This window comes from Parus major, chromosome 7, assembly GCF_001522545.3.
Source record: "Parus major isolate Abel chromosome 7, Parus_major1.1, whole genome shotgun sequence".
NCBI lineage: Eukaryota > Metazoa > Chordata > Aves > Passeriformes > Paridae > Parus > Parus major.
Window position 1 is genome coordinate 24,496,110 of NC_031776.1, and position 14,244 is coordinate 24,510,353.

At 39.3% G+C, this 14,244-nt stretch overlaps 1 protein-coding gene across 1 annotated transcript in view; it reads right to left on the bottom strand.

The window, feature by feature from the left end:
• Positions 1-14,244, bottom strand: part of CNTNAP5 (contactin associated protein family member 5) — a 276,352-nt gene that overhangs the window by 89,446 nt on the left and 172,662 nt on the right. Inside the window, exon 12 of the mRNA XM_015635016.3 lies at positions 8,840-8,959. Coding sequence (XP_015490502.1) covers positions 8,840-8,959 — 120 coding nt within the window. The remainder of the gene's footprint in view (positions 1-8,839; positions 8,960-14,244) is intronic.

Here is a 14,244-nt window from a genome sequence, read left to right on the forward strand (position 1 = left end):
AAGAATTCTGAATTTATTAAATTTCAGATTTTCTAATCTGTACATGCCTAGTCTGTTAGGCTTAATACTTCTACAGACCAGATCTATTCTTTAGTGGTCGTTTCAAAGTTACCCTCTGTGCTTCACCTTTGAAGTAAAGGTGACCATCAGTTCAGCCTCTCAAAAAAAAAATCTGGTTTTCTCATTGATCTAGTGACAGGAAAGTCACAGCCACCAGCAAGCAAACCTCAGATCAGAAGGGCAGCACAGATACAAAGGAGCTGGTGGCAACAAGGTAAGAGGAGGAAAAGGAAGAGAAATCTATTCCACCATCTCAGTCATGTTTCTTCCCACTTCCCAGGGAAGGAGTAAGGAGTACTTCCATTTTAGAAAGCAGCACGTGAGGTCTGGAGGGGCAAGGAAATGCAAACAAAGTCAAACACAACCTCCTACAAGAACAGAGAATTACCTTCACATCACAGTAAAAGCAGAAAACAAAAACAAAAACAAAGTTCCTTCTTTCAAAAGGAAACCTTTTTGTTTAAATGCAGCAAATGAGACTGAAAATGACTTCAACTTTCAATTGCTTTGGACAGAGTAGAAGAGCCAAAATTGCTCCCTCCTGCATCTCCACTGGTTGAGAGAGAAGTTACTAAGAGCTGGAGGGCAGTAAATCTTTGAATCATTCCAAGACCACTGCAAGATCATTGCATCTGCTTCCACAGATCAGAAGACCACTCAAAAATAATCCCAGCATTTCTTCTGAAGATCATCACCTTTCAGATCAGCCCTTGGGGTTTATTCAAACCCCAGTTTCTCCACCTCAAGCTTGGCAACAAAGATCAGAAAAAGATCATTCTATTTTCTCAAATTGACTTGCACAAGTTTAGCTAGGGCTGCTCCCAAAATACCCCTGCCTGCCTCAGAATGAGGTCAGGGCATTCTGCCCTCACTACTTGACTGACAGGTCCTCTGAAGCCTCCTGACACTGATCTGTGATCTGGCACTTCAGGCAGGTTCAGGACCTGTGTAAGACATGTAGCTGCCACCTGAACGTGCCCACAGATCACTCCAGCAAACAATGCCACATCTGTCTGCACCTTAGCTCCGTGTTCGGCATTTGCTTTTAGAGGCACACCTCTACACCAGTAATACCCACAGCTTTTGAAAACTGGGCTTCAAATACTTGATCCTGAGTCATAATGCAAGGATTTTTATTTACTCTTTGCTCTGTTTTGTTTACATGATGTTTTTAAGCGACGACACTGTCATCACAGATGCAAACCAAGCTGAGTGCCACTACCCCCTTCTAGTCATTTCCATACCTGGAAATCGTTAAACTATACAGATAAAGCTCTTTTCTCATGTATTCCAACCAAGAAGTTACCATTATATTTTTACATCTGTCCATACTGCACATTTGTTTCCTGTTTACCCCACTTAATGAGCTCTCCTTGCACTTGTGAATCTGCAATGAGAATTAAAAAGCTCTTGTCCAGGCATAGGTTACTGTTTATTTTTATCTTCTATTACTCCATTCCACACTTTTATTACTTGCTCAGCTTGGTAAAATTTCAAACCAAACACAAGCTGGAAGTCATTCAAAACCAAGCAGGAGACTGCAGCCACATCTTCTATTGTATAATGTGGAATAGTTAAATGCAGCCTTGAAAAGCAGATTTCCTAAATGCTTGTTAAATTATTTCCATAATTCAAAGGTGACAATGCTTTAATTTCAGGGTAATGCTACAGCTTTATGACTTCACAGTTTTATTTAATGGTCCAATTCACTAGGATATTCTGCTGTCTGCATTTGGCCCTAGGAGATGCTTTTACAGCATGGGAGTGCAATGCATTAAGCACATTTTAGATTCTCTTTAGCCTAGCCCATAGTTCTATCATCTTGCTGGAATCCTCCAAGTTGCTTTTGACGGCACACAAATTAAATTGTGGGAAATTAGAGCAGCTGGAAAACTGGCTTTCAATGAATTCTGTATTGTCTAATTCTCATTTTTATTCTTCAACTTGAAATATCCCTGTAGAGCACATTCCACCCATATAAACTGCATCATTCCTTTGTGATTTAGGAGGTTTGTCACAAAACAAGATTATTCAGACTGATTAAATTGCCAACAAGCCAAACATACGGTAAATGCTACATGAGAGAAAAAAATAACTCTCGGAGCTCATACAATGCATTTATTTCATACTGCTCCACAATGAATGCCAAATTTTATCCTGAATGCTGTACCTATAACTAAAAGAACAACAACAAAAAAGACAAGACTTTCCTTCTTAAACACTGTACTGTTCTAAGCTGCAGTGGCAGGTTGACCCAGCTGCTCTAATATAAACGCCCCTCAAAGGACATTAAAAGACCAATTTCTTATCACAGACAGCTTTAATTCACTGACTCCAAAGAAGTGTTTTCTGAGTCTTCTCTGAAAGCCATTATTATTTTTGTATCTAGGTTTTTTTTTTTATTTCTGCTGGCTGACCCAGCAATACACACTTCTGCAGCTTGTTTTCTGCTGATCAGCTTTCTCCTGAGTTCTGATTTAGCCACATCCATCCAGTACAGAAGCACTGCAATGCATTCAAGGCAACACTCAGCAGAATGACCATACCAGACGTCTCTGATGGATGACAACAAGACACTACTTTTGTGACACCTTTCACCCTCCTCCCCCATGTTGTGCAGAAGCTCAGAGCTGGCAAACCCTTGTGATGCCAGCCTACTTCCCCATGATCCTCCATTTCAGCTCTTCCTTAATACAGGGAGGGTATCTCACAATGAGCAGTAAGAAACATTCCTCCCCGAGAACTGAAGAGACGGTCACTGATCTACTTCCCAGTGCCAAGTGGACACTTCTCCACTCACTACAACTCACTTCTGACAACTCTGCAGCCCTCTCTGCCTCAGCCTCCTTCATCTAGGGCGAGTGCTGAGACTCTTAGCAGGTTTCTGCTTTTCACATGTCTTGTGATGGCTCAGAACTGCAGAGCCTGGCAGACAAGAAGAGGCCACAGCAAACCTGCTGTTCTTCAGCTGCCATTCCAGGAGGGTGGGCATGACACCTGCAGGCTTCAGCATGGCAGGGAACACCCGTGTCTGGGGCACACGGATCCACCCCTTGTAACCGAGATGCCTGGAGTGACTTGGACAGAGGCACAGCTTACTTCCAACTGCTGAGCACTGCAGATGTGGCAGGAAAGGCATGAAGTTGCAGTAAACTTTTTGTTAGAAGTTTTGTAAAAAGTAATGGCTAGTGAAAAATATCTAGTTATGTTCTTCAGTACTAGAACTTCCTTAGGGGCCACCTGCAAATGTGACACTGAAGGCAGCCTTCAGGACTTCTGCCATGATACTCATCTGAAAAACAATTTCATTGAAAGCAGCAAGGCAGCTGTTGACAGTACAGTGCCTTTGACATAATATTCACATTAAAGATTTTTTCATTCTATAAGGTTCTGAAAGAATATTTAATGAAAATTCAAAAGAGAAACATCAATTGTCAAAATTACAATGTGCCAGCAGACCTGTAGTGTTTGAGGGATAAGCTGTAAATCTTTAAGGGCTGCCTTTAATCTAAACAGCAGCAAATAATTTGTAAGGAGTTTCCATTTGTTGTTTTCTCTTGTGATAAAGTCAATCACAACTACAGACAGTAAGATACAGGATAAAGGGAGTTTGACCATTTAAATTGTTGTTCCAAATTCCTGCAGCTGTAGGTATTAAAGGCAGAATTGAGGGCGTGACCTCCTCCTATCTGTTCTTGCTTCAGCGTGTCCAGGGGCAGCCCTCCTTTTCACAGGACAATTTCCCAAGTTCACAAGAAATGCAAAAAGGGCTGAGTACCTGGTGACTCCTGCATCTGTGTAAATGCTACATGAAGTAAAAGGAGATGGTTTCTTATACAAAATAGATTAAGGAATTATATAAGCAGATGAGCTGAGATTCACATGTGGAAACAAAGGGAAAGTTGGATGCCATGGACAATAATACAACTGATTGTTTTAGGAATATCAATAGGGATATGTACTATATGGAAGAATAAAAATCTTAATCATTGTTAGCTGAATGAAAAAACAAAGACACAATTTGTAAAAAATTGCAAGTATAACTTTGACAATCTACTTCACATCTTATTGGAATCACTTTTTCTGAGATTTAGAGACAGTTTCTACACATTTTTTGAGACAGAAAATAAAACTTTCTTTTTCCTGCATGAGAGAAATTAGTGGTATTTGCAGTTTGAGATGAGACTACAAAACAGAAATTATCTGCAACAAGTAAAGATATATTTTTGTTAATTAATTTTTTTTTTCATTATGGCAGTTTCATAAACAGATCTTGGACCAACAGCAAGACCTGAGATAAGGTTGCATCCTTCCCCAGACTGCAACCCTGGAAGAAAAAAAAGGGAAAAAAGGAAAGACAAACTATTTGAGGACAGGAAAAATATCTGGCAAAGATAAACTGTACCATTGATCTAGCCATGGCAATTTCAAAGCATTATTGATTTGATAGCCCAGGGTCTGAATACTGTAAAACAGCATCAGTAGAGAATTCCAGTGACAGGATGACTCAGGTGTACTGTAAGCAAATCTTTCAGATTTCAAGGGTAAAATTTACTCAGAAGGAGGTGACAAAAGGTCATTCCACTTTTCAAGAAGGACAGCAAAACAAGCACATGGAGGTAGTTTGCATGTCTGTAGGCTTTGTCCTGGAGAACACAGTAATTAGCACTTAAGTAGTACTCCAGACAGGCCAATAGATTTCTAAGCAGCATGAAAAAAAAAATGAGCCTTACAATGATAGAAAGACTGCCAGACCTGAGGTTCATAAGGTCTATCAGTCATCTGTTCTATTGACTGTTATGAATCTTCAATTAACATTAATTCAAGTGGGCTGACTGTCAAACAAACAGCCTACAAGGAAAATCTTTCCCAGCCCCAGTGGCTGTTCATTACCCCAAAGTATGACACAAAACATTCTTTTTCCACTTCATGTCAAAAAGGCGTGGCCACAGACCTCCATTGGATGATCGGAGACCCAGGAAAAGCGTGCATAGATAGCTACCTTACATTCCCATGTGGATGGCCCTGGAAACATGCCAGATGTGTTCCCACAGCACTCAGTTCATCCACCCCAATTAAATAATCCCTGCATGGACCCATTCACAACCTCATGGTATCCCTCATGGCATCCAACTACATCCAGTCATGGCTTGGACACATACATTTGGTTCACCTCCCCACACACAGGGGCATATTTGCTGTGGATTCCTCAGTGTTTATTAAAACTGATGAATTTCCCTGTGAAAGTGACTTTGCTTTGTGTACAACGGGTATATAAGCTGAAGAAAACATTATGTTAATAAGCTGCTGTCTTTTCCTTTTAGATCTAGTTTTGAGGTTTTTGTCTTTCATTGTCATTGAACTGTCTCTCTTCTCCTATTGTAAGAAAATGAAAATGAGCATTGCTTCTGTCGGTGAGGCCCAGTCACTTTGAGCCTTCCCATTCTAAATAGTCATGGATTATTTACTTTTAACCTCTCTTTGTACATCTTTCTATGCCTTTGATTAGGTACATTAGTGCTCCTGACAATGTCCTATTTCAGCAACATATTTTACCTTCAGTAGAAATAAACAGCCAGCAAGGTAAGATCCTTTTAAAGTGCTTCATATGCTCTTCTCCCTTCTTGACCAATAAACATGATATTGAATAGCAGCACGTCATCTACAGTTTTTGTCACCTTGCTTTTTCAGCCACTTCTTCAGACAGTGGATAAGTACATTTAGCCACTCTAGCATCAGCCATTCATCAGATATTCTATGACACTACCGTTAAATTTCTTGCCATGCTGAAAATTGACTTTATTTTTTTTAATACATTTTTTCTTTTTTTTCCTCCCTGTAACATTTCCTTTCTCTTATCTCTATCTCCCTCTTTGTATAACTGTCCAATTCCCTCTCAACACACACAATCACACTTTTCTGCTTTGTTCAGAATTTCTATTCAGCAGTGGGCTGCTAAAGTTGACAGGCTGCAGAAAAAACACTCAAATACAAACACTGTAAACTAACTTGTAATGTTGATATTTCCATATCCACATCAAACACTGGATACCTATGACCAGACACCAATATGCAAGAAATCTGGTGCTTATCTGTCTCAGTTAAAAACTGGCTTGTTAAAAACAAGTTCTCTATCTGAAACCCTTCAATTAAACAGGTAAAAATGCTTTAAAAAGAATTTTTAAAAAATTAGAAAGAATTTAAATTATAATTAGAAAGAACTTAAAAAGAGATTTAAGTGAACATTTAGAAAACCACTTTTCTTTAAATGCAATGATGCTGCTCATTTCTGATGATTTCTTCTTTGAATTCCTCCTTCACAGATTAAAGGCACTGTAATTCCCAGAAGGCATCAGCTCTCTGCACCTCCACTTTTAAAAACACTAAATGAAATCATTGCTCTGAATTTTCCATTCCACCTCCAAATTCTTCAGCTTGAACACGTCTTGGGCATAAAGAGGTTACTGCTTCTTGAACTGTACACAGAAAGAACTGCCAGCCTGAGTAAAATGAAAGATTTATTTAGCCCAGGAGCCCACCTCTGCCTCTGAGGGTGAAGAGGTACCCCAGGAAGCCAGAAGGTTTTCCTGAAGCTCATTCCCACTTCCCAGTGGTCATTGTCTCACAGCTGCCTGAGTGGAAAGCTGCAAGTAAACCTCTGTGTTTACTTACACCTTCTGAGTCTATCAGACAGGACTGGGGCTTTTTCCAGGTGGGTTTTACTCCCTCTCATGACCTATCAGCCCCCTTGCTGTCCTGTGCTGGTTTCAAGTTGAATTCATTGCATCAGGAAAAAGCAAGTAAACAAAAATCTCCCAAATCCTGTTATGTAATCATTTAAGTGTCTCCTAGCTCACACATGATGAAAAAGAATCAATTCCTATGTGTTTTCTCTGATCTCCACACTCTCCTGTGACAGTTCCCCCCAACCATCTGTTAATTTGTTTAGTCTTCCCACACATGGAAGCCAACAATCCACATTTTTCCATTCACAGGAACTGTGGTACAGATTTATGTCACTGAACAATACTATTTTTTCTGTTCCTTGTATGTACCTAGTATAACAACACAGAATTTTGTATTTTGCCTTTCCCAGAATATGGGGTACTTTCAGAAAACTAAGCAGAAACATCATCTGAAAAAAGAAGCAAACTGAGGATCCATCCCTTTGTACACAATATAATTTTTTTTTCCTACTGCGCTTAATCGATTACTATAAACAATTTTTATGAGAATAACAATAAGGGAAGTTCCCAGAGGGAAAATAAGCTCTTGTGATTAAGGCACCCAAACCATATTTAGTTGACACAGAAGCATAAGTTTTCCAGGCTAGGAAGTTCTGTCAGTTTTCCCCACCTCCACTTTTCTCATAACCAAAATAAGAATGTCAGCAAGTTCATTACAGATAGAGAGGAAATCAGGTATATGCCTTCTGGATTTCTGCCAGATAAAGTTTATTTGAGGAAAGCAAATGCAAGGTGTTTGTCAAAAATCCTACTACTTCAGCAGAGATAAAAAGCACTGACAATGTTTGGATCACACATATTTATATGATAAATAATAAAAATGAGCACATTTCCCATATTGAAGATCAAGGAAGGATATTCAGACAGAAAGGTGAAACTCTGTTTTAATTCTTAGGAGATTCAACAGTGAAGGAGACACATCTTATTAAATATTTGTTACACTTGAATAAAAAACATACTTAATAATTAACTGTTGTGCATTTAATTAACATAATCATTGCCCAATTAAATAAAAATGAAAATTTAATTTGTGGCACTTTAAGTACAAGGAGATTAAGGATAAAATATGAATATCCTGAGTCCTCGGTTTTCAGCACTGAGTGTGGAGGTGATATGTGGCAAAGTAGTTCAGCCAGAATTAGCAATTTAGAAAGGGTAATAAAACATTCCTTCATCGGCACCTGGCCACAGGAAGCAGAAAAATGCCAAACAGGAGACAGTGTGGGAAATTTCACCTCCATTTCAAACATAAAAAGCAGAAAGGGAGCCCTACCATCTATCTCCATCCACAACAGGGCTGTGTAGCCTTTTCTCATACTCTTGGCTTGACAGTCCTGTATACAAAATAGGACCCACTTAAGGGGAGAATTTACCAGACAGGTAAGTTCATTTGAAACAATTTTTATTTTAAACCTACGGAACTGTAAAGTTAAAAAGCCTCAACCACCAGGTCACCTTGTCAAGCTCTTGCTCTGCTTCCCATCTCTTTGGTGTCCCTTCTCCTCAGATCATCGTGCATTCTCCTCCATGCAAACACCAGGGACAATCAAGGCTTCCACTCTGTGCCAAAGGCAGCACACTTGTATGAGGGGATGCATTGCTGCCTATGTTTAACTAGAAGCTCAGCTAGTTTATGGATAGCTCAGTCAGAGAAGTTTAATAATCATTCCCAGACCTTGTATTTGAATAAAGCAGAGAAACCATTCAATTACAAAAGAATGGTTTGGATTCTAAGTTTCTACCTCTTTAGTAAAAAAGAAACATCAAAAGTCATGATATTATGAAGTGTCCTTTATAACGTTCAGACACTGTTGTACATCACTTAGCAAGGCAAGTCCTTCAAACTTATTTTGAAAATCACTTTCACATGAATCTTATTTAAGGAGACATCTCAAAGTGAAACCTTGGTTACAACTTCCCTGCTTCTTCCCCACTACTGAGCTGCATTATTGACGTGTCTGTCATTCTACTCAGACCATCTCCAATCAAATTAGACCTGACATCAGGCAGCCAAGTCAAGGTTAGATCATTACCTGTTATATTGCAAAAAACACGGAGTGGTCCCAGTGGTCCACTTCCATCAGAATCAATGTAGAAGAAACCTGATGTCTTCCCTTGGTGTCGGTAAGCCTCGCAGGATTGCTCATAGACAGCTTTAAAAGAAAGAGAGAGTGATTGCATCACAGACAGACACATCTTATAGGTGAGTACTGTGTTAATAAATATCATAACATACCCTGTTAGCACACAGCTGATTAGCATGTCAAATCTTACTGCATTTGGGCCTCAATCCATGCTCAAAATCAGACATTTGTTTAACTGATTCCTTGAACTTAATACAGGATGGCTTTAAAGATACAGGTACTTGCTTCATGTTGGATTAAAGTATGTAAATACTTAAATAAAGGGCTATGAACTTTCAAATGTGATACATTTAGTTACGGAGTGGTAAATATACTCATCCATGTATGGTAATTCAATGACATCCCTACATACACACAGGTGCACATGATTTACCACCTAGGCATACACTTAAGTCTCCCAACACTGATAACAGATATTTTTGCCATTCCTCACCCTCCCTGCAAGATTAACAGGAAGCATTAAAGCCCTACCATAGTCTACTATGCAAATTAAATCCATTGTCCCCCAGCAGAAAAGCTCAGCTCAGACATGGTGATATTCTTATGCTTTGACCTAATTTTATACAACTAACTCTTTCTCTCTGTTTATCAATATTCTTCTCTTGGAGTACCAGTGCCCATGAAAATCCAAGTGGTTAATAAAAGAAGCACAGCAGGCCACCAAGAGCAAGAAAAGAAGGAAGAAAAACCCACAGGTCAGTACAGTCTTCGTATTTAAGGCATATTTTCAGGAAAGGTGTAACTGTCACTTCATATGGGGCAAAGAGAAAGCTCCCACAGAGATACCAGTAGTACCAGTCCAGAGATACCAGAAAGTCACATGTATGATCCTGAACCTTGAACAACAACCTTAAATCTCATTTCAGGAGAGTTGATTTTTTTTCTCCCTACCTGCTGAAACACATACCTGATTATACAGACAAAATTATTCTCTGTAGCAGTTTATGACTGCTGTGTTGAGGCTGCAAATACAACTGCAAACTCTCATTTCTTTTAATCTGAAAGGAACTCAGGGAGCTTTTCAGATTGATGGCAAGGCCAGCACTTCCTCACCACTTCTAAACACAGTCCCTACAGCAATTTCTCCACAGCAGCAGGAATAGTGCCACTCCTGTGCACACAGGGACTCACATCCCTCCTTCTCCCTCATTCCCTTAAAGAAACTTCTCTAATGAAACTCTCAGAAAGGCATTAATGGTGAGCCCTGAAGCAGCTTTGTCTGAAGAACACTGTAATGTAGTGTATCTTCATCACTTAGATATTGGACATTTCTTCACTTCTGCCAACAAAACAGAAGCACAGTTCTAGGGGCTCTAGTCCAAACTGGCTGTGGATTAAGAGTCTCACCATTCAATCATTTGTACACTCACCAAAATATGCTTTTCCCTTGCACATTTATTGCCAGACCAGGCATCTTCAGCCGACAGAACATCACTGAGTGCTAAACAAGCACAGCACTATCGTTCCCAAGGTTAAGAAGCTGCTTAAAGTACTCAGCACCTGATGAGACAGTGCCTTAATTAGCATCCATCCTATAATAAATAGAATTAGGAAAGCTTTTTCCTCACAGCCTGATGTGTTCAAGCATGGTAGGAGGCCAGAATATCGCTAAATTCCCACTGTGGTAGTTGGCCAAGAACATGTATTATATGCAAGTTAAATAAATTCCCCAAACCAGAACCTATTTTTCCAGTGTTCACAACCTGAGGGGCTGGTAGAGAGTCCCTGAGTTGCAGAAGTGCTGACAGAAGCAGTGGGCATATGGAGGTCAGGAGAGAGATGGTAACAGGCAATTAAGTAAGCAACCAAGGAATCATGGTTTGATCAATTTGCAAAGTTCTTAAACTGCAGTTCACTTAGTGAATTTGCTGTCTTCATCGTTACAGGACACTTTATCTTGTCTCATTAGGGAATATGCCTATTGCTTCCTCTGAATTGTTTGCTGAGAGTTTTTTTGAAAACAAAGGATGGTGTGAGGGGTAGAGACATAAAACAAATATGTTGTCAGTGAACTGGCACAGCAAATCTCATTCTTCATCACAACTTGTTCTTTCTAAGTGTTCTTCTTCTTGACTGTCATTTTGGCTGAAGCCCAGATCTACTTTTTTCAAATTAGTAAGGAAAGATGTGAAGATTCTGCCATTAATAATGTGGGCAGATTCAAACAGAGATGATCTACTCACCTTTAGATAGACCCTTTGTCACTGCAACTTTAGGGAAAAAAAGGCTATACAGAGCTAGAAATCAGGCTAAGGGTGCTCTACTGGTATAAATCTGAAAGGATACACAAGCTTCCATAAAACTACAGTTACGTCTGCCAGAAGAAAATCCATCCTGGTATGTTTGCTTTCCAGTTATATGAGAAATCCAGCACTACATGCTGGGAAGTAGCAGAAGAAATGGGAAAAGGTTATAAACCTTGAGCTCTAGCACATGAAACATATTCCATCATGATTAGTGAAAAGCGGTTTTGGTGGGCAGATCATTTTGTACCTGCAAACAAAGTTTCACATGCCTGTTCCGTAGCATTTGGTACTTCTAGACTGGAAGTGGATGGGCCATTGATTTTAATTCTCTTTTTTTTTTGCTATTTTTTCTATATAATGCATCAAGAAGAAAATGATCTTTGTTTTTCAGTCACTGGCAAATGCCCTTACAGACATTTTGAGTGCACCAGCAATTCCAAGCTCTGCTCAACTCCTTTGTGGCCTGAGATCACTGCTTGCTTCAGAACAAAGTTATGCAGTTCCATTTGCTGAAAAAGGCCCTATTATGCCAGTAATAACAACTTGAAGCTATCTTTATGGGTCCATGAAAGAAGATCTCTTTGTAGTCATTCTTCTCTTTTTGCAATCAGAAATATTATATGAAAGTAAAAAACAGTCAGCTGTGACTGTTAACACCCCAGAACCTCAACTTTGAAAACTGCCTTCATATTTATGTTCTGTTTTGTGTCAGGCTTCTCTGATGTTGATGGAGTTGTGTTCATTTTGGGAATGCTAGGGATACCATTCTTGTAATTGTCATTAAAGAATCACCAACCATTTAGAGATATAATAAGGCTCTACTTTCAAAAAGCAAGCACCAAAGGTATGGATGGAACTGCTGACAGGTGCACATATATTAATGGCAAAGAGCATTTTCAGTAATTGCACCTTTTTAAATAAAGGAGAGGTATTCATCAGTGCATTCAGAGTAGAACCCACCATGAATTTTCAAACATTATTTTTAACAATATTTTTTAAAAATTAATTAAAAAAAATTTGTGATTTTTTTTTTCTTTTCCATTGGAAGTATGGAATACATGAAGTATTTCAATAGTGTTTATACTTTCATTCCTTCAAATTTGTTTTCTTGTTGTAAAATGTTCACCCAAATAGGACCAAAACAACAAAAATAGCATGAACATGCTGCTCATGCAAAACTTGTTCTCTCTTTAAAATACTTTTTAAAAAATATAATTTCAAAAATGAAACCTTTAACTTGTGTTTTCTCTCATAGAATAAAGATCAGCTTTCCTTCTCTAACCCTTCCAGGGGATTTTTTGGTTTTTTTTTTTTTTTGGCTAATTTTGCTTAACAGCAGCTGCTGAAGATAAAATGTTGTTTTCCAGCACCATTTGTTTCAGTGAGCCAGAAACACTGAAAATCCCAGTTTAGGACTTTGGGGTGGTGCTGTTTCCCCTGGGAGCGAGCAGCGCTGCCAGGCAGCACAGGCTGTGCAGCTCCCACAGGCAGCAGGGTGGGGCTGATTCCCAGAGCTGCATTCTGACAGTGCTGGACAAAAAGCCATGTCAGCACCCCATGAACCCACACCACCCCCTGCAAACTCGGCCTGGATCTCACAGGCAGCTGTGGCTGGTAAAAGCATTAGGGTGAAGTACAGCACGAGGCAAAAAAAACAGTGTAAAAGGTGTCACAGGGCTGTTCCTGCTAACTGGCTACACCACAAAGACCAAACAAGAAACAGCTTGACTCTGAGGTCCCAGATTTAGGAAGGGAAAATACATCAGAAATACCTGTTTTACTTGGTCACAAAGAATATCTTTCATTGCCTTTTTTTTTTTTTTTTGCCAGAACCACTTCTAAGTTATAACATTGAATAGACCCTATGCTGACATTTTGCTCTATAAGGATTTTTTTTAAAAGGCTACTGCTGTGTTTCACAAAGAAATTTAAAATCCTCCCAGAGCTGAAAGTGGTGCAGCCTGAGAGCCCTATTCTTTAGAGCAAGAGCTGCTTCTCTACTAAGTGCTATCTGTGCTCCTGCCTAGCTGCCAGGATGGGCTGTGCTGATGGTGTGCAGGATGCACTGTACTGACAGAGTTCAAGATATCTATCTCCCAGCCCCTTACAATCCTCTGTAAAACACATATACCAAATTTCTCCCTCAGCTATCTCTTTCAGTCTCAAGTATCTCAAGCTGAACTAGCTTTTCAGAGCAACAGCTCATCACATCAGAACATTCATTTACAGCACAGTTTTACTCACTGATCATAATGCCTATCTTTTCCTTTAGTTCTCACTTTTCATCTTCCCAGGTGCTTAGGAAATAATTTGTCAAATTTTGATCATCATTCACAAAATAAACACTTTATCCCCAGTCAGAACAACATCACCCAGTTCTACATGTGTTCTCATATTTTCTGCAATATAAACATTCATAAGCTCAAAGATCAAAACTATGGGTCTGAAATGTTCACATCCCATGTTTTTCAAGGCACACACTACACCCCTCTCCCCAGAAATATCCCAGCAAAACTACAAAGATTCACTTTGATTGGTCATGGTTCAAGCTATAGATCCATGATTCAGACTTCAGTGTCAGAAAAGCATTATCAGATTTTAATATCATTATAATAAAACCATTTTTTGACCTTTTGTGTATAAAAACATTACAGAATTTAATTTCCTAATTTCTCTATCAAGATCCTTATGGCTGGTCAGCCACAGCATATGCAAGAGCTCTCTGTTACTCCACGGTCATGTCTGAAAGGGCCAGGGTCACTCTTGGTTTGGGTCTGCAGCTGAAAATTCAGCCTTTATTCAATATACTTCACAAGCCTGAAAGGTTTTAAATATGAGGAATTGCATCACTGTTCAATTCTCTGAAGTATCTTGAACCTGTTCATCCACCTGTTTTAATTACAGTCCTTAAACCAAGGATTGTTTTATCCCTGCCATAGCTGAAATTCGTAGCATGGTTAAGCACAAACATTTCCAAGATCAAACCTCCATTTTTCCAATTTAAGATCTCTTTTTGTCCTATTTTCCATAGACTGCACCTCACTCTAT